Source organism: Schistocerca cancellata, chromosome 4 (assembly GCF_023864275.1).
Source record: "Schistocerca cancellata isolate TAMUIC-IGC-003103 chromosome 4, iqSchCanc2.1, whole genome shotgun sequence".
NCBI classification, from domain to species: domain Eukaryota; kingdom Metazoa; phylum Arthropoda; class Insecta; order Orthoptera; family Acrididae; genus Schistocerca; species Schistocerca cancellata.
This window is the reverse complement of record NC_064629.1, coordinates 523,704,285-523,730,493: the sequence shown is the minus strand read 5'-3', so window position 1 is coordinate 523,730,493 and position 26,209 is coordinate 523,704,285. Positions and strand designations below refer to the sequence as shown.

Genomic DNA, 26,209 nt, shown 5'->3' with positions numbered 1-26,209 from the left:
CAATCACGACAAAGCCACCAGGTTTATTAAGACAACTGGGAGATGTCATGTAATACTTAATCTTGTTACTGCTTCAGTCAGTTGTAGCTGATACTGATTACATTAGTACATACTGATTTAAAATTAGTACATTCATTACACCTTTAAGCTTTCAAAATACACTATACATTGACAGTAAACACTAAGAACCACATGCACAATTTATACAGGGGTCAGGTACTAACCCTGGTGGTGGAAACCTGTGTGCTCCTGTTGCCAATGATCCTGGGGAATCTCTCCACGTCCAGCTGAAGTTGACAAAAATGTCCTATGTGGGGGTGCAGAGGAGGGCAGAGGGGGAGGTAGCTCTACAAGACAAATACAACACATCACACAACATGCAACAACACAAAAGCATGAAATTATTTGCACCTACGGATAAACAGATAACAACAAGACACACAACAGAAGAAGCAAAAAGCTGACATGTCAGTGCTATTATGGAACCAATCATTTATTAATAGATTAAAGCAAATTAATTTAGGTTTTGTATGCAGATTATCAAAGATATATTTTAGTTTCATATTAATGTCCTAATCTACTTTGATGTCTCCTGGAACAAAAGTGATCATTATATTGTTAGGATTTACACCCCATCATCACTCCATAATGGGAAGACTCAACATTTCAAGACTGTAGGTAACCATAACAATTCGATAAAATTTATGTACCTAAAAACAAAGATGATTTGACTTACCAAATGAAAGTGCTGGCAGGTCGACAGACAGACAAACGAACACAAACATACACACAAAATTCAAGCTTTCGCAACAAACTGTTGCCTCATCAGGAAAGAGGGAAGGAGAGGGAAAGACGAAAGGATGTGGGTTTTAAGGGAGAGGGAAAGGAGTCATTCCAGTCCCGGGAGTGGAAAGACTTACCTTAGGGGGAAAAAGGGACGGGTATACACTCGCGCACACACACACATATCCATCCACAAGCAGACACAAGCAGACATCCAGACACAAGCAGACATATTTAAAGACAAATGGTTAGATGAATAGTCTGTGAAATTAGCATTTATTAACACATCAATTTCATACGGACATTGTAGCAATAGCAAACGAAGCTTACAAGTTCAAAGTTTGAGCGAAAGATAACAATCCTGTTGCTACAAATCTTATGGCCAAATCTGTAGTATTTCCTCACGCTCCTCTTCAGTACTTTGCTCTTGAATATTGGATATCCATCTAATTTAGAGGTTCTACTTTTGTTAAAGTGAAATCCTAGAAAAGCTATCGCACAAAAATTATTTTTCATGAAGGGTTTTGTTAAGGAGTATATGTTGAAAGCTACCAAAAACGTTTTAAATATAGATTTGAGTTTCTGTGAATATTTAGGACTTTCAGGACACACTGATTTCTGTCAAAAGCTTGTTGCCACAGTCCATCTCCAAACAGAAGTTGTGTGTTTAAGCAATCAACTACACACAGCAATCACTTGTAGTAACATGAAAGCAAGAAGAAAATATCCCTTCATGGTAGCCAAAAATTGTGAAGCTACGGCCAGAATACATAATTTCTTTTAAATTTTTAGGTCAATGCACTGTATGTAATGTCGTCGTCCCCCACTCACCACCCCAAGCAAAATTTTAAAAGGGCTGCTCAAAATACCCATCTACAGGTGCCATAATCCCTTTACTAAAATCATAAATATTTTCTGGCAAAAAATGGGGATGCTCCAACAATACACACTTCAGATTCCTCATTGTTCTCACTGTCAAAGTACCTTCGAGGGAAGGTTCATTATCCTTACAGAGGATTTTTTTTCTGTTTGCAGTCCAGAAGACTCCAGATATGTTTTTTCATCAAGTTGGTAGAGAAAACTTGCACAATTATCATCAATTAATATTGGATGCTTAACAAGGTAATCAACAAGAGGAATCCCTTTCACACCCCCGTGAAATATTCCGCAAATCCATTACAACATACAAAATCAACTTCAAATATTGCTATTCATTTTTACAATTACTATTGGCCAGCATGTAACAAATGTGGCATGCATGTTGCACAAACCTACCTCTAAGTAATCTTTCATGTGAAATGTACCATTTAATTTTTCTGTTATACCTACAGTATCAGGTAACTCTCACAGATTTAACTGCCAGTCATCCAGTATCATATTTTGCAGTTTCTTTTCTTGGTGTTTTCATCTATGTTGCAGTTCTGGGAAGTTCTGCACATAGGATACATTCGAAAGAGCTATAGCTGCTGCAACTGAATTTAGCTGCCTCTTTCTTAACAGCTGAAAATTTAGCAGCAGATTCCTAACAAATCTTTACATGAATTTTTGTGGGTGATAAATCATCCAAAACAATAATTTCTTGGTGACACATGAACCAAACACACACAGTGTTACTACTTTGAACAGCCACAATATCAAAACTAATTAATGGCTCAAATGAAACTTGGTTTATGTTATTCTGCATCATGCACCAATGTAACAAAAGCCAAATTTCATTGGTATCAATGTTACGTCTGTACTAGACAGAGAAAGTTCCTTCTTGCAGTCATAATTTGTTTCTGTTCTGCCACTATATGTATAAAGCTTAGGGACAGAAAACAATTATTGTTAGTCAAGACATTTGTATTTGGCACTTGAACTTTTACAATTTTTTACTTCGAAACTCCACCCTGAGTGTCTGTAACCAATAACATCATGACAGACCTCTCATTCTAACAAAGAAATCTCTATAACAGCAAGCAACATGTACGGCTACTCTACAGAGTGCCTTACCGATTGTTGCGTCTCAATCAAAGTTCAATACACCATACTTGACATACTGACATATTCTCAGGAAATGACTTAAAATTAGTATTTTCCATCCATCCATCACTCCAATATCTTATGAGTCAAGTTTTAACTGCAAGGTTGAAGGGTTGAAAATAGAGAAACTGCTACTAAATGCATGGCATGGAACACTCTTCACTGTAAGATATATAAGTGAACCCACCACCTCTGTTGCTGTTAAGAAAATGCTATAATTTTCACTATCAGTTGAGCTCACTGAATGCTATCAGATAATAAGTCCCTGGGACCTTGTAGGAGTGCTTTGACACATATCAAATCAATTTCAGTAGCATGCAAGCTGTAGTAACACTGTTCACGTTTACATCGCACTTCACTTAGCGTAGACCGGGACTGTGTCCTAGGCATGCCCGATGTTAACTCACTGGGCCCGGCCCGTGCTGCTGGAGTTGTTGTTGTTGTTATGCCGGCAGAGGTTGCGTCCGAGTTCTCGCGTGCCCTCTGGTGGACGGGACTCTACTTGCGGCAACTACCGTCCGTGACGCGCCGTGCCAATGTGCAGACACCTTCGAGGGGTGAAGCCCCTGTGATCCACTGCGTCGGAAAGTGGAGCGTCGGGCAGGAGCGATGATCTCCACATCCATTGGATGGCCGGAGTCGAGGGGATCGGCCAACCCTCGAGCTCGAACCTTCGAATACGGCTGAAAGTGACCCACACGAAGAGGCCCCCATCGTCCCTCAACCAGAGCCCGGGACAGAACGGGCGACAAGCTGTCGAACTCCGGATCCTGTTCCACCACGGGAGGGGCAAGACCCAGTGGCGGGGACGAAGGGGAAGGGACGACCACATGTGAACCAGCCTCCTGAGAAACCGGGCCTGCTAGGGGGGCCGGCTCTCGCTGGGGCATCTCGAACGATGGCGATGCCGGTGCTGGAGCTACTGGAGGCTGCCAAGGCTGAGAACCATCACAGGGTGGCAGAGTCACAGCGGGGAGAGGAGGTAACGTCCCCTGTGAAACCAACACAGGTGCCGGCAAAGGGGAAGCCGGTGTCCGAGAGGTTGGAGGGTGGGTGCCCGAACGTGGACGTAGCTGATTTTGGTGATGATGTACCACCCGGTCCCCCGCCTGCAAGGTATAGAGCCGGCAGCCATTTCGGCACAGGACCACCGCCGGTATCCAACATGGATTGCGATGAAACCCACGGGCCCAGACCGACATACCCAGTGGAAAGCCAGGTACTCCGTTTTGTGAAGATTGGCGAGGACCAGGCCGGAGGAGGTGCAGCAGAGTCCTAGGTTGCCACCCATGGAGGAGCTCGGCGGGGCTGCGTTCTCCCATTGATGTGGTCCGGTATGCCAACAATAAAAACGTCAATGCTTCCTCCGCAGGAAATTCGTGCACATACTTTTTCATCTGCGTCTTAAATGTGCGCACCATGCGCTCGGCTTCCCCATTCGATTGTGGATGGAAGGGGGGAGAGCAAACGTGCCGAATACCGAAGCGCCTACAAAAACCCTGGAAGGTCTGCAAAATAAACTGTGGTCCATTGTCCGAGACCAGAGTGATTGGCAGACCTTCCACAGAAAAGATTTTTGCTAGTGCCTGGATTGCAACTTCTGAAGTGGTTGAGGAGCAGCGAACCACATATGGGAATCGGGAATAAGCATCAATGACAATGAGCCAAAAGCCATTGAGAAACGGGCCCGCAAAATCGATGTGAACATGTTTCCATGCTTGGGTTGCCGGCGGCCATGAAGAGAACGCTGCCTGGGAGATGCTTGTTGGCCCGCACACTGGGAACAGGCGGCCACCAAGTGCTCAATTTCTCGGTCAATACCGGGCCAGTACACATGTCTGCAAGCCAAGGTTTTAGTATGGGAAACACCCCAGTGCCCCGCATGTAATAACGTGAGGACCTCCATTCGTAAACTTGCAGGAACAACCACGTGAGGAGCTGTATCATCGGTAGCCAGAAGGAGAACCGCTTCCAAGACTGAGAGGCGGTCTCGTAGAAGAAAATAATTACGAAGAGGGTCCGAGGCCCGGCCCGGAGGGCGGGATGACCACCCCTGCTGAATGAGGTGAACTACTTGCCGGAGAACCGGGTCAGCTGCCGTTTCCCTGGCGACTCGAGAACTAGTGATCAGAAAGCCATCAACCGCTTGGCGGGACGCCACATCCAAATGAAAACACATAATCTCCTCTCGATCGAACGTAGGATCCGGGCCCACCGGAAGACGGGAAAGAGTGTCAGCGTTGGCATGCTGTCCTGTAGGGCGAAAATGAATGTCATAATGGTACTTAGAGAGGAACAAGGCCCAGCGCTGTAGTCTGTGGGCCGCCCTATCCGGAATCTGAGAGGCGGGGCCAAATAACGATATTAACGGCTTATGGTCAGTGATTAACTGAAACTTCGTGCCATACAAGAAAGGGTGAAACTTGGTAACAGCGTAGACAATGGCCAAAGCCTCTTTTTTCCACCTGGGAGTAATGGGCCTGCGCGGACTAAGCATTTTAGACACAAACGCCAGTGGTTGCTCGGAACCATCTGCGTTGCGATGGGCCAGGACCGCCCCCACCCCATACTGCAAAGCATCTGTAGCCAGGACCAACGGCTTATGGGGATCAAATATAGCCAAACAAGGGGCTGACGTGAGGAGGCCCTTCAACGAGGTGAACGCTCGCTCGCATGCAGGTGACCAATCAAAACGAACACGCTTGTGCAGAAGGCAGTACAGGGGGTGGGCGATAGTGGAAGCCCTGTGAATGAACCGGTGATAATAGGCTATCTTGCCTAAAAAAAAAGCTTGTAACTCTTTCAGCGAAGCGGGCCGAGGAAGGTTTACGATACCTTGGACCAAACTTCCTAGTGGCTGGATGCCGTGCTGAGAGATGGTGTAGCCCACATACTCAATGGACGGTTGGAAGAAGGTTGACTTATGCAGGTTGCAACGCAATCCCACAGACCTGAATTTGAGAAAGAGGGTGTGAAGGTTGTGCAAGTGTTCCTTCGTGCTGCGGCCTGTGACAATTATGTCATCCAGGTAATTAATACAATGAGGGATTGTCGACGTGACATGCTCAAGATAACGCTGGAATATCGCCGGGGCACTGGATATTCCAAAGGCCAACCGCTGGTATTGGTAAAGGCCAAACGGGGTGTTGACGACCGCCAGCCTTTTGGAGTCCTCATCAAGTGGTATCTGATGATAAGCCTCAGACAGATCGATTTTCGAAAAATATTGGCCTCCCGCCACGGCAGAGAACAATTCATCAGCACGAGGCAAAGGATAGGTGTCCACCACCAATTGGGAATTAATGGTGGCCTTGAAATCGCCACAAAGACGTAATTTTCCCGAGGGCTTCCTTACAATAACAAGGGGCGAAGCCCACTCACTGGAAGAAATGGGAAGAACGACCCCTAGGGCTGTCAGCCGGTCTAGCTCTTCCTTTACCTGAGGGCGAAGAGCCAAGGGGATCTGCCTCGCGCGTAGAAAACGCGGGCGAGCCAAAGCCTTCAACGTTAAGTGAGCTTCAAAATCTGAAACACGCCCCAGGCCCTCCTCAAAAATTTCTGGAAAGTCTGAGATCAAAGATTCCAATGATTGATAGGGAACGTCTTTGGAAACCAACTGTATGGTGTCAGCGATAGAAAAACCGAAAGCTTGAAAGGCATCCAGGCCAAGAAGGTTAGCGGAGCTCGCATCACTGACAACAATAAAAGTAATAGGCCGAGTGACTGATTTGTAAGTCATGTCGGTAGTGAATTGGCATCCAGGCCAAAAAGGTTAGCGGAGCTCGCATCACTGACAACAATAAAAGTAATAGGCCGAGTGACTGATTTGTAAGTCATGTCGGTAGTGAATTGACCCAGTAGGGGAATGAACTGTTTACCTTAACCACGTAGACGCCGGTAAACTGGCGCCAACGGGGGCGATCCAAGGTCGGAATAAGTTTGTGCATTCAACAACGAAACTGCCGCGCCCGTATCTACTTGCAGTTGTAACTGGCGCGACCGAACCGACACCTCGATAAAGAGTTTGCGTACCGATGCGTCGGGAGCCTGGCCCGATGAAACTTCCTGAATGTCAACATCCATGTCCTCTGTGCCTGCTTCCTTCAATTCTTTTGAGGCTGAGCGACAAACTTTAGCAATGTGACCTTTTTTATGACATTTGCGACAAACGGCCCAATGCAGGGGGCACTCTGACCGATCATGATGTATATAGCATGACACACAGGATGGCAACAGGGGCCAGCGGCCGGAATTCTGTTTACGCGCCATGCGGGAGCAGCCGTAACGGCCGGATTGTACCGCTCGCACGTCGTCCACCCCGGACACCGTGGACGCGGCCGCGCCGCCCTGAACCTCCGCGACGTCGCACCACGCTTCCAGCTGTTGACGTGCTGCGTGAGAGACTTCATACGATTGAGCAATGGACAGGACTTCCTCGAGGGAAAGGTCTTCCAACTGCAGGGCCTGTTGCCGGACCTCCCTATCAGGGGCCGAACGATCAATGACGTCGCGTACCATAACGTGGGCATACGACTCTCGCGACTGCTCCGTGACAAAATGACACTTGTGACTAAGACCGTGCAGGGTAGCGGGCCACGCCCGTAAGACTGATGGGGCTGTTTCTTGCATTGATAGAACTCGACCCTATCCACCACAACATGCGTGCGGCGGCGATAATAGGAAGACAGCAATGAACACAATGCGTCAAAAGACAAGGACGAGGGTTCCTGCAACGGCGCTAGCTGCCGCAAAACTTGATACAGCGAGGGAGATATCCAAGACAAGAAGAGAGCATGAAATACCTCCGCATCGGCAACATGAAACGCCTGGAAATGCTGCCGAAGGCGATGTTCATATGCGTCCCAATCCTCCGCCGTCTCGTCATACGGGGGAAAGGGAGGAGGGAACTGCACTGGAGCAGACGGTCTGGAGATCAATGCCGGAAGCACTTGTTTCATGGTGGCCATGAACTCCATCTGCTGCACAACCAAAACCCGCACCAAATCCTCCATGCCGTGGAGAAGCTGCGAAACCGGAACGACAATGCAACACGCGAAAGAACGACCTTACTCGTCGCCAATTGTGTAGTAACACTGTTCACGTTTACGTCGCACTTCACTTAGCGTAGACCGGGACTCTGTCCTAGGCATGCCCGATGTTAACTCACTGGGCCCGGCCCGTGCTGCTGGAGTTGTTGTTGTTGTTATGCCGAGGTCGCGCCCAAATTCTCGCGTGCCCTCTGGTGGACGGGACTTTACTTGCGGCAACTACCGTCCGTGATGCGCCGTGCCAATGTGCGCCTCCCACGATCTTTCTGGTGGCTACTGCACAAGCTCTCTATACCTAACTTCAAAATATAATGATATTAGGTACCATGGCATATTGAAAGGTAATGCCTCCAAATTTTTCATGTGAACACTTTTTAAATGAAACAAATATTATTATTCTCCACATTTATTCTTCATGTCTACATATTTATTTCTCAACATAGTCACCTGGATGACAAACACATTGCTCCCAACCAGAGAGCAGTTTGTTGATACCGTCCCTTTGCATGTTTGACTTCGTTGACAGAGCCATAACCTCATCTATGCTTGCACTGCTTCATCACTATCAAAGTGAAGTCTTTAAAGGTGTTCTTTAAGTTTTGGAAACATGAAAATTGGATGGGGTCAAGGCGGAACTGGATGAAGGATGATCGATGACAGTGAACCCAAGGCGTCGGAATGTTGCAGATGTCACTGTGATCAGGTGTGTCTGGCATTTTCATGTTGAAGGAGTATGTGTTCCATGGTTGACAAACTCTTTGAATTTGAAAATCAACTACCGACATAGTTATGTTACCCATTACTATTTGGAGCCCTACAGCAGCAGAGCTCTGCAAACAAGTAGACATGAGGAATGAATATGTTGAATGTTACATTCAGGGGCATTACTTTTCAACACATCCTCATACAAATACCATTGTAACATAACTGCTATTATTTCACTCACAGCAGCAAACAGTAAGATTTAGCAGCTTTACCTGAACTGAAATTTATTCTGTTCAGCCTCTTAATATTTTGTGGTTTCCTGCTTTGACATGGCTTTTCTTTCAACCCTTCTCCTCTATGAGGAACCATTTTGGGTGCATAAGAAGGCCTCATACAGATTTGCTTCCCAAGTTAAATCCACCAACACCCAACCCCACACCAGGCACACAAGCACTACCCTCTTCTTCTGAACTTTTCAAACACTTTCCTCTTAATCAAGCAACACTTGCAGTCTTGAGAAAATATATGTAGCAAATAATGGCTAGACCACAGCGTATGAGGAAATTTCTGGATGAATTTTCTTATCCTGTAGTCACATGTTTGCTGAATTGCTTTTTGTTAAAGGTTACAGCCTTTTAAATGTCCTTGCACAGAATGGTGGACAGTAGTTATTTGTTTATGACAGATTCCTTCAGCTCAATGAAAAAAATCAACCAGGCTAATGAATCAATATCTAAAAAAGTATCTCTGTCACAAGTAACCCGACAGTTTTACTTACCTACCAAATTATCAAGCAATTTTAAACAACTTCAACAAGCCAGCTGTATCTCAAATCATAATATCTCACAAAAGAAAAATCACACAGCTGATATGCAATACATACCTAACTGGCTGTCAGGATGACTGCGGCGCCACGAATCTGCTGGAGGAACACCATTCTGATGAAGCTGCTCTTCACGTGATGTTGGTTGATACGAATGTGGTCGGCCTGTGTCCATTACACCTGGCCAACCAAATATGTATGTAAGCCAGTTTAACAGGAGCAAAAGTTTTAATTTACTGGAGATGGAGAAAATAGAAGCAAAAGTGTAGAGTAAAGCACAAATAAGAGTGGGTAGAATGGGGAGAGACAATGTGTGGGGTGAGAGAAAGGGAAGGAGGATGGAATGAGGAAGGAACAAGGAAAAAGGCAGAGTGAACTGTGGTTAGGAAGTAATATATGTAACTAATAAAGCAAAAACAAACACTTAAGAATTCCTAGGTTTGCAAAATGGAACAAAAAGTCAAAAAGAAAGAGTAAACATCAATACTATATGGAAAAAAAAAAAACAAACAACATGTTACTGACCAGGCATAGGCTTTGGCCTCAGGGTAACGGCCTCAGTGCTCGGTGAACGGGCAGGCACAGGGGGTGGGGCGCCACGAGGTGGGACAGGTGGCCTCGACTGCTGCATTTGCTGCAGGATCTGTGTTTGTGTGGGCACTGGTTCTGACCGCCGTGGAAATTCTGGAGTAGATGCATGACTAGAGACAGAGCTTCCATCCCCATCTGCATCATCTGCACCAAATGCTGACAGCCTCTCTTGGCTTGCTGGGCTCTGAAAATAGGTCACTATTAAAACAACTTCTCTGTTTTTGGACTGGACAATAATCATGCATGTTCTTGAGGTGGCATACTATTGTAGCATAAGCTTATTTTAGTGAAATATTATGCTGACAGAAAACTACTCTTATTGAAGCCTTCTGTATAATCATATGAAAGCTAGTTTACCTTTCTGCATTATAAAAAATGTTGTGTATGTTTTATTAAAGATGTGTTTATATTATTTAACAATTTAACACATGTGCATGCTTTCAAAAGTAACTGTCTGAAAAATATGTATTTTAACATTTTTTACTATGGCCATAGTTGTGTGCACAGAACAAGATGTAAGATGTACGCCTTCGTTCCAAGCTCCAGCAGACAAACTTTTGCATATTTATTGAGAGAATAGAATATGTCCTCTACCTTTTGAGAATCATAGCTCAGAAGCTGAAACTGAGGCTGCAGGTTTGCATGGAAAGATATTTTGTTCACCCAGTCTTCCATTTCTTCCTCTGTACTGGCCAAGAACAGGTACTCAGAGCCATCAGTAAGACAGAGCCTGGATTAAGAAAGAGACATTTGCAGTTTAAATTAAAAGCTTTTAGACATTTAATAATTTTACTAGTCAGGACATTCGATGAATCTAGGTCATTAAGAAGTTTATCAGTAACATCAGTACAGAAAGCACACACAGTTTTTGATGATATTATGCAGCCAGTTCAAACAATCTTTTAAATTTGTGCAAGGAAACCACCAGTCTCTATTGCAAAATGTGTCCTACACTTCATAAAAATATTGTATAACAGTAATTTCCATTTTGGTAATATTAATTGGTTACAATTGTGATGTAAGTTATGATATTTGCAGTAAAAAATGAACAAGAGATTATCTCCAACTACCATATTATGCATATCTGCTGTTGTGCTTTCTTTCAGAGTGGTGGGAACACATGGAGTGAGGAGGAGGAGGAGGAGGAGGAGGAGGAGGAGGAGGAGGAATGGGTGAGGTGTGATGTTAGGAAACAATTTGCTGCAATGAGACTGTAGTGGGGAGGAACAAAATAGCATAGATTACAAAGCAACTGTTGAAGTCAACCACAGTGTGCTGTGCATCATGCTCAGCAACAGGGTTGTCTAGATGTCCTTTGACCGCAGTTTAGTTGTCACCATTAATGCAAGTGGATAGTTTTGCTTTTCCGGAGAGAGATTATCCATGGTATCAAGGAATTTGGAACAATGAAACAGAGATGGACCAAGATATTGCATAGTTTAGGTGGGCAGTGGACTCCCACTTTAGGATAGGTGGGAAGGACTTTGGGCTGATATTCCATATTTCAGGTCATGGCAAGAGATAGCTGAAGCCCTAATGGAGAAAATGATTTAGTTACACCAGTTCTGGGTGACGCTGACTGACAGAGGATGCACTCTTGTTTCTCACTATCTGGTGCTTACGGAGTGCAAGATCTCTTGGACACTGCATTCTGTTACTTTGAGAAGATTTGGAAAGATATTTATGGTTTGTGAAAGCCTTGGCAAGAGCCAATAAAACATTTTTAAATGACATTTCAAAATTTGGCATTTTCCCTATTCCTCAGTAAAAAAAAAGTTGTAAATCTGGAGGCAGCACTTTATTAATATTGGTAACTGATAGTTATTTAATGTTGAAATTAGATCTTATAACCTAGATGTGAAGACAAATTCCCCAACCCTTTTGTAAAGCAAATCATACCAAAAACAACATGTTTTGGAATGATCTTTAATTTGGTGCATCAATTAAACTGTAAATTTTTATGGTATGCAGGTATAAATATGAAAAAAAACAAACACAGCACTTTAGCTTTGGAAACACGTTAATTAACATGATGCCATTTTGATTTGCTACTATCAGGCAATCAGAATACGGGTTATGCTACTGATCAGTTGGACCCCACAGACTATTTTTTAAAATAGTATTCAGTAAATACTGAAAGGGAAAAAGCACATCCTTGGTGTACTGTTATACTACCAAAAACATGTTTGCATGATGTCATATGTCCTGTGTTGTGGTTTGTTGATAGACTCAAACCAAGCAGCCATTTTTATTTATGTATTTCTGAAGCTAAAGTGCTGCATTGCATGGTTTTCCTATGTATAGTTGTATAATACAAAAAGATGCAGTCTAATTGATGTGCCACATTAAGAATCTCTCTAAAATGCATTGGTTTTTTGATGATTTTATGAGCCAAAATGCACAGGAATGTGACATCAGCAGATAAAAATTGTTACCTCTATTCCAAGTTAAAATGGTTTTAACATAAAGAATCTGTCATGGGAGAAGGAATTTTTAATTATGAAACTAGCAAAATGTTGAAAAACATTAATACTAATACTTAAAGTAAAGGTGCACGAAACAATGAAATGTACTGGTTGCACCTTCAAACTAAGCCGCCAACTCTTATGGCTGTCCGTGTTCACATCCCTATGTTCTTGTTTTGAACCCTGGGGCAATGATTATGAACTATTTTAACGAAATGGGAGGGAGCCTGTTATTTATACCTGGAATGACAGGTCTCAGTAGTGTAGACATTCAAAGTGTTGCATGGCACAATGTCTTGGAAGAGAACCAGGAAGTTATAGAATGCTCTCTTTTGAAAAGCAGTCAACATTGCTTGGATGTACAGTTATTTGTTCTTAAATTGATTAGTTTTTAAATGTTTAATGCAAAGGTTCTTTTTTCCAAATGATGGAAGTAATTTATGGGTGGTATCAATAAAAATGATATGTATATTTTCATTGTTAACACCGAAAAACAATGAAATAAGGCAAAAATGCAGAACATAATTGAAAAACAAGCCCTCAAAAAAGACCCCCAAAATTATCAAAAAATAACACTGATTTTTTTTTGGCAAAAAATGAAATATTTTTTCCATGTCCCAAGCTACACGAGATAATATTGACAGACAAATGCCAGTGTTGAGTTCTTGTAACACCACCTTTCATTGTTTCTTACTGGAAAGAGTTAATTGCATGATTCATTAACAAATTGTTGGAGAAACTAAACAATAGCAAATAATATGAAAGTGAGATATTATGTTAATGTGTTATATATTTCCAGACACTTTAGAGAAATCTTTTAATACAGACACTATTCCCTTTTAATGTCATTCTCTTATCACTGTGCATTGCAGATTGTATAGCTCCTAGGAGATCCATTTATATATCTGTGTGTGTGTGTGTGTGTGTGTGTGTGTGTGTGTGTGTAAATGTAACTGGGAAAGTTTTTACAAACCTGCCTAATATTTGCATATACCTACATGAATTTTCTCTTGTTAACCCCGCAATAGTCACACATGGACTGACAGTCCACATGGATGAATTTTTTTCCTTCCTTTTAATCTTGTTGAACCTAGGAATCACATGACCATTTACCTTCTTACAATCAGCAATACTAAATTACTAATTATTTTGTTTGGACTGGAGCATTGGTGGTGGAATGGTCAACAATTGTAGACTCTCAGTCTCACATGAGCGATGGCGTTCCATGTAATTTTGTGTTGGCTTTAGGAGTAATAGTGAAAGATAAACCTTTATTGCCATACTACTGTTAATTCTCAAGTGATTTCTTATTACTGCAGTGTTACCTTCTATTAGTTACAGTGCTTTGTTAAGTTCACTTGAAAATTCTGATACAGCACAGATGGTGAAAACGCTATTGACAATATTGCAAACGGCCCAGTGAATGCTGGAAAAGATCAGGTTATGAAATGGAATAAACACATACCTCTAAAAAATGTTGGAACCAGGCCTGAAAATTTAATAACCCATCTTCCTTATGTAAAGCCTAGTCTAAAACATCTGAAAGTGCCAACTGAAATTTGGATGTACATTTTTACTGATGATATCAGCACAATAGCGGAAAAAACAAATCTGTTTATCAATTCCCAGAGAGGTAAATTTTCCAGCGAAACGGACTGCAACACTATAAATGCAAGAAATTTAAGCTCTAATAGGTGTACTGTATTTGGCTGGAATGATGAAGGCCAGCTATCTAAATGCAGACGACATATGGAAGACTGGTGGCACAGGGGTAGAAATTTTCAGGCTCTCCATGTCACTGTCTAGATTTTGCTTCCTCTCAGACATCTCCAATTTGGCAACAAGTTGAAAAGAGAAGAAAGAGTGAAACATGAAAATTTAGCTCCAATAAGAAACATTTTTGACATTTTTGTCCAGAATTGCAAAACAGCGTACACTCCCTTCAAATACCTCACAATCGATGAAGAGTCAGACGCACTTTGAGGAATTGTCAGTTTAGACAGTATATACCTAGCAAGCTGAAGAAATATTGAGTAAAAATATTTGCTCTTTGTGATGTCAGGATGTATTATACTACTGATATGGAAGTGTGTGCTGGAACGTAACCAGAGGGGCCATATTATGTAAGTAATATTCCAGCTGCTGTAGTTCAGAGACACTGTATCCCCATCAAAGGAACTGGCAGGAATATCTGAGTGGCTAACTGGTTTATCAGTCTTCAGTTGGTTGAAACACTTAAAAATGATTTTCAGCTAACTTTATTATGAACCATATGAAAAAACCAAAAGGAATTGCCACTTAAATTCAAGAAGTCAAGTAAGCATCAAGTGGGTTCAAAAATGCTTGCCTTCAGAAAATCTTGCACTCTTGTATCATATATTCCTAAGAAAGGCAAAAATGTTGTATTGGTATCCAGTCTTCACCATGATGCCAGGTAAGGCAAATGATAGTTATGTACAACACGATAGATGAAAGGAGGCATAGACATGTGTAACAAGTTGCATGCTCCCTGCAGTTGCGCAAAACACATTTGCCAATAGCCTGGTCATATTTTGTTTGTTACTCAATGTTGGAAGCATCAATTTGAAATATTACTGTATCTCATTGCTACCTATCAGAACCCCTCGGAAAGCATTAAAGATAAACGCCAGTCCTAATTGTCCTATTGTAAAGTGACCTGTTTCCAAATTACATACAAAAATAACCACTATTTCAGTATACATATAATTCGAAAACGATGCTTTGCTGATTAACATTGTTCTTATGTGAGAAACATAATATAAATGTGAAATTAATACTGTAACTAATAGAAAGAAATGTAGCACATGGTCAGGATGTACCAGTAAACCTATCATTATAAAATTACTACAGAAAATTAAATAGAACATATAAATAAAGCACGTTAATTGAATCTCCGATATATGGTAGCACTAAAATTCAGGCACTAGTTGATTTGTTATAAACAAATTTAGAAATGTAATTGTTACCTGTAACATAATTGGTCAGAAAATGTTATATTAACTCGTAACTAAGTTGAAAATAGGTGCACCTTGTTCAGCACTGAGATTGTAAATTTTTAGCAATGTGTATCTCATATTCGGTTTAACTTTTAATTGTGATTTTATATAAAATTGTAATTTTCATTGTGGTAATTGTTAACAAAATTATAAATAGAGGTCACGCAGGTGCCTTGGGGCACTCGTTTTTTGGCTAGGGTTGCGAGCAAATGTATTGTAGGCTCACTCGTTTGTTGATTGTTATGAACACTGTGTCGTTTGATGTCAACTTTGGGTACATGTGATGTAACCGGTACAGTTCACCAGGCTCGGACACCAGAGTCCTAGAAATATATTGGTATTAAAACTAGACTGTACTTTGGAATTTATTTGGGAGTCTTCCGCAATCCTTTACATAGGCTGCACAGCGACGAGACACGAATCCAGGAATTTTACAAAACCCCGAGAACTAAACAACTCTCAATGTTGGTAGAATTAACGTGAAAACAACAGCGCATCGACTGGGCATTTCACTCAAAACATTTGCAACGCGGAGGTGGAAAAATGTAAACATCTCAAATTCTTTAGTGATTCATGCTGCTAAAAGCCCACCCAACTGGACTCCATGAAGAGATTTTCTGCACCAGTTGTCTTATGAGCTTGTTACAGAACATGTGCAAGTTCAAACTGCCACGAGTAACATACTGTCTACTATTCCTTCAAGGATTTGTGAGATTTTCCAAACTGAAACAAAAGCAAGGCCCACTGACTATCCTAACAAACAGAGAGGACATTGTGCATACTGTAAGAGGAGAAAAAATGGACCTACCCAGTACAGCTGCTGCAAACGTAGTAAATATCTGTGTTTGGAACATGCAAGAGTTATTTGTTCAGAAAGTTTAAAAATCGAAGACTGTGACTGAACTACGTGAAGTGAAGAACTGGACAGAATTTATAACTTTATAATAGGTAGTACTTAGCACATTAAAATCAAACATAGTAAACTGTATATTCTCAATCACTTTCTTGATTTTTACTTATCAGTCTGTATTTATTGCCATGCTGACTGACTGTCCGCAGTAACTACTAATGGAACTAAACATACTGTGACTACTGCAGGGTCAATAATTCAGTAACTAACCCAGTCACCCTGCTGTTTCATTGTTGTAATGACAATTCACACAAATACCTGACAAAATCTACTGCATAAAATTTCTCACTTTTTACAAGTGCTAAGAATGTTTTGGTGTAATTGGCATACTGACAGGAAATTATTATCAAGTATTTTCTATGACAGGGATACTTGCATTTCTCTACTATAAAATCCCTCCATTATTGTGCTCCTACTTCCATCTCAATAAATCATGTGCAGAACTTGGCAAATTACATAAAAACATCTCTCCTTAATAATAACACCTATTATCACCCTGTGAACAGGGAGACAGCATACCTTTACATTCTGAAAATATTCCATTCAGCCTGTAAATATATCAGAAGCTGTTCATCCAATTAAATTAGCAAGAACAGTAGCCATATCTATAACAAAGGTCTAGAACAAAAAACCATTCCAAGTTGCAAATATTTTGTTTTCCATTCGATGACTAGTTTCGGACTAAGACCAATTTTCAAATCAACATACAAAGTCACAAATAACATTTCTGAAGATCTCAACAAAACTGTTTAATTATCTGTAAAACACTGTGAATTTACATTACACATTTTGTTGAAATCTTTGGAAATGTCATTTTTGGCTTTGTTATGCTGATTTGAAAATGGGTCTGCCACGTGGGATTAGCCAAGCGGTCTAAGGCACTGCAGTCATGGGCCGTGTGGCTGGTCCCAGCGGAGGTTCGTGTCCTCCCTTGGGCATGGGTGTGTGTGTTTGTCCTTAGGATAATTTAAGTTACGTAGTGTGTAAGCTTAGGGACTGATGACATTAGCAGTTAAGTCCCATAAGATTTCACACACATTTGAACATTTTTGGAAAGTGGGTCTCAGTCCAAAACTAGTAACTGAATGAAAAATAAAGTATTTTCAACTTGGACTGGTTTTTTGTTCTATTGATTAACAGAAGTTGCTGATCCACATTACTCCAGCATGCTGAAAGTTTGTAAAGGTGGATTCTTTTCACATGTATCACTGACATTAGAATTGAGGAAATGTCTGAATCATCATCTAAATGTGATTTATGTCTTAAAATTTTAAAATTTCAGCTTCAGAATCATTAATCCAACACATAAATGTAAATTTGAAAAACAAAATTTACCTGAAAACATGTTTTCTTTTTGTATAATCTCCAGCTTTTTCACAACGTGCATTTAATATATTAACGGGTGAGGTAGCTGCCTTGCTTGCAAGAAAATCTTCACTATCTTTGAAGAAACAGAGAAGTTGACCACAAAGAACTGCAACATAAAACTCCTTCTTTAATACCCATCGGACTTGAACAGTAAAATAAGAATAAGTAACAATACAAAAAAATTTTAAGTACCTGTATAAAATGCTTTCCACGACCTAACTGGAGCCTTTTTCCCTCCACTCTGCAGCTCATGTTTACGATCAAGCATTCCTTTAATTTCTACTGGTGGAAGATGTTCAGGCTGTTCCATTCTTTGTAGTTTGCGGAAGCTTTGAGTACGTCTTCGTGTTGTAAAGCTCGGAGTGCGCTTTGGCTTCTTTGTTTCTATTTTCATACTCTCAGCCCGTTTTATATCTAAACAAAACCAATCACATATTTAAAATGCAATAATAAATTTGTAAAAGGGATAAAAAAAATGTTTCACTGAGATTTTTTAGTTACTTGTTAGACAGGTTATATTCATGATAAATGTTATGATGTGGAATGTTTCAATGGAACTTACATAGAACGCAGATATATAAGGTGGTTAGAAACAGTCTGAGAAAGCTTGTAAGGCTGTTGTAGGGTAGGTTGTGCTGAGAGAGAATTTTTAAGGAAAAAAAAGAGTTAATTAGCATTGAAGTTAGCAGTCAGGCCATTGCAAATGCAAATTCAAGCAGCCTGCCAGAGACGGTGTAGTCAAACATCTCATGCACTATCATCTGCATTATGAGAACAACTGACACTAAGTGTAGCTGGCAGGACACTTAAATTTGCATGTGCAACACCTGATTCGCTAATTTAAATGCTAATTAACTCAGAAATGCCACACTATATCAAATGGTTTTTTAACAATTATTTCTCAGCACAACCTACCCTGCAAAACACTGACAAACTTTTCAGATTTCTGACCACAATGTATATTCAAAAAATGAAAAATTATTTGTATGGTTAAATTTACAACACACTTGCAGGTTTTTTATGTCAGAATGATGTATTATTTCTATTCAAGAATTTCTCTGTGGTAAAGGAGTTGTTAAGGAGAAACATCTTTAATCTATATTTGAAAATAGTTTTGCTATCTGTCACGCATTTCATTCAAAGAGCAGATTGTTCAAAAGTTTTATAGCTGCATATTTCACCCCTTGCTGTGCAAAAGATAGTGATTAAAGTGTAATGCAGATCATATTTACTTCTAGTGTTGTACTCGTGAATAGCTCTGTTACTCACAATCTCAGATGGATTGTTGATTACAAATTTCATAACTGAATAAATGTACGGTGTTACTGTGGTTAACATTCCCTGTTGCTCAAAGATACACATGCAAGAGTTAAGCGAGTGAACCCCATACATAATTCTAATTACTTTCTTTCATGAATACTTTTTTGTCGAAGTCAGGAGTTACTCCAGAATATTATCCCATAAGACATCAATGAAAGAAAATAAACAAAATATGTTAACTAAGTAACTTTTTTGTCCCCAAAGTTAGCAATTATTCTTATGGCATAAATAGCCGATTCTAAATGTTTTAGCAGGTATACTACATGGTTGTTCCACTTTTAAGTTTTCTTCAATATGCACACATAAGCATTTGGAATTTTTTTACACTGTTTATTATTTCTTGTTGGTATACTAGATTATTGGGAGGTGGTGCATTTTTGATTGAACAAAACTGGATCAGCTGTGTTTTTCAAAGTGTAAAGCTAACCCACTTTTCCAAAACCAGTGAATAATTTCCATACAAACATCATTTACTATTTCCTGTGTTGAGATTTCTTTGCTCAGCTTCACAACAATGCTTATATCATCTGCAAATAGTAGTAATTCTGTCTCTTGTTTCAAATAAAATGTGCAAGTGTGGTACCACAGTGGTTAGCACCTGGACTCGCATTTAGGAGGACACTGGTTCAAACCATCGTCCAGCCATCCTGATACAGGTTTTCCGCAATTTTCCTAAACTGCTTAAGCCAAGTGCTGGGATGGTTGCTTTGAAAGGGCATGGTCGCTTTCCTTCTCCACCCTTACTTATCCAAGCTTGTGATCTGTCTCTAATGACCTCGTACTTGACACGGCGTTAAACACTAATCTCCTTCTCCTCCTCCTAAAATAAAACAGTAGATCATTAACATACAGCAAGAACAGTTGTGGGACAATAATCAAACTTCATGTGACTTCCACTGTCATTTCCCCCATTCAGATAGTGTGGCATCCCTCTTTATATTATTTGAACATCCTAGGGTAACATTCTGCATTCTGCTTCTCAAATAAGAATGAAACCAGGCATGTGCTGAATTTCATATTCTTTAGATACTTAACTTCTCCAACAGAATATTATGACTGACAGAATCAAATGTCTCCAGTAGGTCAATAAGATATCAAGTTTTCGTTTAAAAATTTTATTATGTGCTAAATAACTGACTCACTAGAGTGGACCTTTTGAAATCCAAACTGCAATTGGCTGAGTACCCCATTACTGCATAGGTGGATGATTATCCTGGAGTAAATTACCTTCTCGAAAACTTTAGAAAATAGCGTAAGGAGTTCCATTGGGAAGTAGTAATTGATGCCTCTGGAGTCATCCTTCTTACAGAGCAGTCTAACAATGGTAATTTTAATTTGTTAGGAAAAACAGCTTGAATTAATGATGCATTGTGTAAGCAACTACAAACATTACATATCACAAGACCACAAATTTTTAATGTTTCATTGGACAAATTATCCACCCTACATGAACTTTTATTTTTTAGGAGGGGGATGATCTTGCTTATTTCTGTTTGGGATGTGAGGCTAATTTTTACTTCACTAAATACCCTCTGTATTGTTTCTTTGGTGTACTGTTTTGCTTTCTCATTTGAACTATTTGCAATTTTTACACCAGTATTTCAAATGTAATTATTAAAAATATCTTCTACACATTAACAGTTTTTTACAGTTTTCATATTTTCTATAACTGAAATAATGTCATCTTTTATGGCTTCTTTCCCTGTTCCATACTGATTTGACTTTGTCTGATCTGTCAGTTTCAGACAAGATATGCATACTCCTGGATTTTTTGCAACTTATGTTGCAGTACTGTTGTGAAGAGACTAATACCTGTATTGATCCAAGGTTTCTTTAAGAAATTCCAGTTATTAAATTTAATTATATGCTTAGGAAAACTGCTTTTAAAAATGGATACAAACTCATTAAGAAATATGTTCCTTGTAAACTTCACACCAGCCAAATTTTTGTAAACTTCTCTGTTCTCTAAGAGTGTTTTTGAATTGCATGTGGAACTAAATTATATAATGCGATTAACTGTGCATCATTATCTGACAATCTATTTACCACTGGATATGCATGTGTGTCTGTAACTTCTGGCTGTTGAATGAACACATTATCTGTAATGGTACTACTATCTTGATAAACCTGTGTAGGGAAACGTATTACTGACACCAGATTATAAGTGGCTAAAAGTGCTTCTAGATCACTTTTCCTGTGAGATTCCTTCACGAAATTTACATTAAAATCATGACAAATTAATAGTCATTCCTTTTGTGTAACTAAGAGCACAATAAACCATCAAATTTTTTCATGAGAATTTCCTAGTTACCCATTGGAGACCTTTATACTGTAAAAATCAGAAGAATTAGCTTTTCCCAATATTAACTCGCAGGCCTGTACTTTCACATCGTTACCTGTATATAATTTACTTACTTCTACATTTTTGTATTTATACATTTTTTTATGTGAAAACTCTTCCTTTATCCATACTGGATAAATATGCAGCTAACTTATAACTACTTAAAGTAAGATTTTCTATCCCTGTGGTTATATGGTGTTCACACTGACAACTCTTGTGCTTTATTTTTTTACCCCTACCACCCCCATCTGTCACTATTCTGATGAAACAAGTTGATTTCACTTTGCTCTCTATTATAATCTATTATAATAAGATGAGAAGCAAATCTCTGTCAGTTTAATTTGCTTCAATTAATACTGTCTATCTGAATTCTGAAGTTGACCTAAAGTCAGTGCCACTCCTGAGCCCAGTGACCACAGCAATTTCTCTGTGTGTGCTGCCCCCCCCCCCCCTTTACCCTTATATCTTCTGCTAGTATATATGCTAACTTGTCTTTACCCCTCCTATTCAGGTGTAGGCCATGCGAAGTGTACCCCCATCTTCCTATAGCAACTATTTGAACAGCAGCAATATGTGATTTTGCTCCCACATGAAAGTGCCTCCTCAGCTCCAGACAGATGGTTTTAGGTCTGCAAACCATGCACTAACAATTAAAACAATATATATGAAAGTTGTTTGCTGTTTATTTATATCTATTTTATTTTTATTTTGTATTCTCTGACATTTTGGCTGTGTAGCCATTTTCTAGCAACTACAGTGCTAGTAAAAACACACAGGTTTTGTCAGACATATAATTTCATGGTCAGTGCATGGTTGGCTGGGCTTGAGAGCTGCAGCCACGATATCTAGTTCTGTACAAATAGTAGCACACAGCCAAGCCATTTATTAGTGTGTGGGGACAAAGAACTATGTGTAGAGACACTTCGCGGCAAATTATGTGACTGTAATCCTAAATGTGTGTGTTTAATGGGTTTAAAACTGCATTTTCTTGAAAACAGCTACACTGCTGAAATGCTGTAGTATACAAAATAAACATAAAATGGATATAAAGAACAGCCACTGTGGGAAATGAATTTCTTTCAAGAAGTTTATCATGACTATAGAACATGTTGCAGCAAAAATATTGTTTACATGTACTATATACCTCGTCTCTGCTGATCTACAAGGATTTGAGGAGTACCCGTCTTTGGTAAACCAGTTGTTTCTGGTGGCTGTAGAGTGATCATGTGTGGGCTGTGAAAAAAAGAGAATTTACTCAAAACTTAAAATACTACCGTGATAACAAACTAAAGCAAAAATACAGTATATGTAATGCTAAACTATCAGGATCTTTCAGTAATAATTATCATCTGAAACAGCTTTTATCTGTTACCATCTCCCACCTCCCCACCACAAATTAGACATTTTATTTACAACTATGGAGTGTTAACATTACAAACAACAGTTCACTTATTATACCTTTCAGTTGCATTCCAAACAAATATCATTATTAGTTACATGTTAACATAGTTTGCATAAATTGTTAACACGATAAGTAATTATTTCTTTACATCACATCAAATAGTTTTCCATATATTCTTGTTATTTACCTGTATCGATCAGCAGACTTTCCAGGCTGGTAAGATCCCACACCCATCCTATACCTGGATGAGGAACCATATAATGGGAAGCCACTACAGGATTCAAGCAACAACATGCATTGTTAATCACACTTTACCCAGCAAGTTAAAACTAATGTTTTAGAGGTAGATTTTGTTACAGAGCAGGGTGAAAAAAAATTCAACAAAAAATGCAGCATAGTTATGCAGAATAAGCTAATTTAACAGAAATATGTAAAATGTCTTCAGAGGTAGGAAGCATGCACAAAGCAGAGTAATGAGGTACAGATAACACACTGTGTATCATAAATTAAGGAACAAAAAGATAGTTCAAATGAAGGACATTTGACAAAATGTCATTTATGCACATTCCAATATAAAATAATGAATGAATGGGGATAGGCAATTGCAACTATGTTGTCTCACTGTATATTTAGCACAATGGTGCATAATTTTACTAGTTCCATATACCTGGAAGCTCTTCTCCATGATGGGATCTATGGAAAACAATGTGAATGAATGAATGAATGGATTGATGGATCACTGGCAGATGTGTAAAGATGGCTTTTTGTGATTATTGGTCTGATCAATTGCACTGGTATGTACTTTGGAGACTAGAGACCAAATAATGGTAATCAGACATTATGACATGGTCTTTAAACTTTGGTCACTGATGACTGATATAGTTTCTGTGATTGTTAAGGCATTTCAAGTCAAACCGATCCCAGGGCTGGGGAAGAGTGGCTGATAAGTAGGAGGAAGGCAGCAGATTCACGTGTTAGGAATGCAAGAGGAAGAAGCAGCCCCTACACAGGAGAGGAATGTGACACAGACACCAGTGAGCTCATGAAGTGCATAATAATGCAGAGGAGTTGACTGGGAGGGGATGACAGGACAGAGGAGGGGGAGACTGTGAGGAAGACGGTATGGTTGCTGGATGAGTGAAATCAGGGTCCTGTGGCAGGTTGGAGGTTCTCATGTCGTATTCGTATCCTGTGGATCTGCTACTTCCCCCTCCCATATTCCTATCCCATACACCTGCTGCGTCTCCCTCACCCATTCCTATCCTGTGCACCTCCTGGCTACCACTCAGTCCTGAGACCCCACCACTCTGACCCAAAACCTGTTTCCCACTCCCCATCTCCTTTGTCCCCTTGCCATATATCCTCTTCCACAAATGTTGTAGATACTAACTGAGAATGTTGACACAATCATCTCTGGAGGCTTCACTGTATCTTTATATTCACACAACTCCAGCAAACGATCTGGAACACTATTTTTTTTTTATGTAGTTCCAACATTTTGCTGGGGAAGGTCCAGCAACAGTTTCATCTGTTGCATATATCATGCACATGATAAGATCACTCCATATCTGCTGTATTATTATGTGTTGCATGGATGTTACTCCAGTTTCTCAGGGGAATTTTGTTTTGATAAGCATTTTTAATACAGGTCTGGTTTGAAAATGAAAGGCTATGTTGGAAACTCATCACCAATATAAACTACACTCAACTGTGGCAGAAATTTAATTAAGAAACTATTTTTCTTCTTATGAACACATTAATTTCCATTTGTTCCTTTAATTTTGATGGTGTGGTGCTTGTGATTTATATGTACAATTAAAGCAAGAAGTAACAAATCAAAAACCCAATACAAGCAAAATTATGAGAAATGGAACTTTAGAAATGCTACTGACACAGCATAAACGTAAATAACAGTATAATTTTGCAGTTATAGGTAACAGCATTATTATTATTCAATGAAAATAGTGTGTAATAAAAGTGTTTTGTGGAACATAGAAAACTGTGGCTTAAATTTCTTTTGGAGTAATACTATTGATAATATGTGCAGCAGAAAACTACACAGTAAGGAAAAGTGGCAGCCTGCACACTGTAGTTATCAATAAATATTCACCAATTTCATTGACAATGACTTTACTAATGAGTTTTGTAAAGCAGATATAGAAAGTAAATACTGTTGTTGTCATTGTCATTATCTTCGGTCTGAAGACTGATTTATGCAGCTCCCCATGCTAGTCTATCCTGTCAATGTCTCCTCATCTTTTCATAATTACTGCAGTCTATATCCACTTGAACCTGCTAATCATATTCAAGCTTTGGTGTCCCTCTACAGTTTTAGCCCCCACCCCCACATTTCTTTTCATTACCAAACTGACTATTCTTTAATGCCACAAGATATGTCCTATCAATCAATCTCTTTTTTTAGTCAAGTTGCATCATAAATTTCTCTTGTACCCAGTTTGATTTAGTGCCACTTTTTTTATTTTTATTTATTTATTTATTTATTTATTTATTTATTTATTTTACCCTTCTGATCTTTAACATTCTTCCACAGCACCACATTTCAAAAGTTTCTATTCTCTTCATGGCTGGAATGCTTGTAGTCCACGTTTCACTTCCATACAAGGCTACACTCCAGACAAAAACCCTCAGAAAAAACTTCATATCTGATGTTAACAAAAATCTCTCTTTTTTTTTTCAGAGACGTGGACTTGTCTGTGTTAACAGTTTGACACTGCCAGCTGTGGACTGCTCTGGCAGCACCCATATTCTCTTGCAGGTTTCCACTGCTGAGAAACAACCAACATCTCAGTCTACAGTGGGTATATAAACACTGACACTGCCAGACAATGGCAAAATTTATTGTTTTCGGATGAGTCCCACTACAATCTCTTCCACATGAATATCAGATGAGTGTTGCATTTTGCTCAGGTTACAGTATTCTGGCAGTCTGTGTAGCTGAATAATATAATAGAAAAAGGACAGGTGAGACAGTACAGGGTGGCACTGGATACAACAAGCAGTCATCATTTGTACTGATAGAGGACACACTAAACAACAATAGCTTTCCAGGCAACTAGCCATGCCATATTTCAACAGGACAGTGACTAGTCACAAGAAGGAAGAATTTGAGCAAATTGACTTCAAAGTACCATCTCTTTCCTGGCATGCATTTTCACCTGATATGCCTCCCATCAGGTGTGCATGGATATAGTTGGGCAGCAACTTGTTTGCCATGGGCCTCCAGCAACAACTGTTGATGCTTTGCAGAGCTGCCTACAAACTGCTTGGAAATAGATTCTCTGTGAATGTATGGCAGGATGTGAGGACATTTAAAGGTTTTGACTGCAACATGTCTGGGTTTCACACTATACCAAATTCTCAAAGTCGCATATCATGTATAGTCTATAGTCTACG

General features: G+C 39.8%; 1 protein-coding gene across 1 annotated transcript in view; it reads right to left on the bottom strand.

The window, feature by feature from the left end:
- LOC126185174 (spectrin beta chain, non-erythrocytic 2) overlaps positions 1 to 26,209 on the bottom strand; it is a 315,568-nt gene that overhangs the window by 29,298 nt on the left and 260,061 nt on the right. Inside the window, exons 60-66 of the mRNA XM_049928020.1 lie at positions 22,538 to 22,626; positions 17,925 to 18,146; positions 17,700 to 17,838; positions 10,567 to 10,702; positions 9,907 to 10,156; positions 9,442 to 9,561; positions 225 to 347 (exon numbers count right to left, since the gene is read on the bottom strand). Of these exons, the coding sequence (XP_049783977.1) occupies positions 225 to 347; positions 9,442 to 9,561; positions 9,907 to 10,156; positions 10,567 to 10,702; positions 17,700 to 17,838; positions 17,925 to 18,146; positions 22,538 to 22,626 (1,079 nt within the window). The remainder of the gene's footprint in view (positions 1 to 224; positions 348 to 9,441; positions 9,562 to 9,906; positions 10,157 to 10,566; positions 10,703 to 17,699; positions 17,839 to 17,924; positions 18,147 to 22,537; positions 22,627 to 26,209) is intronic.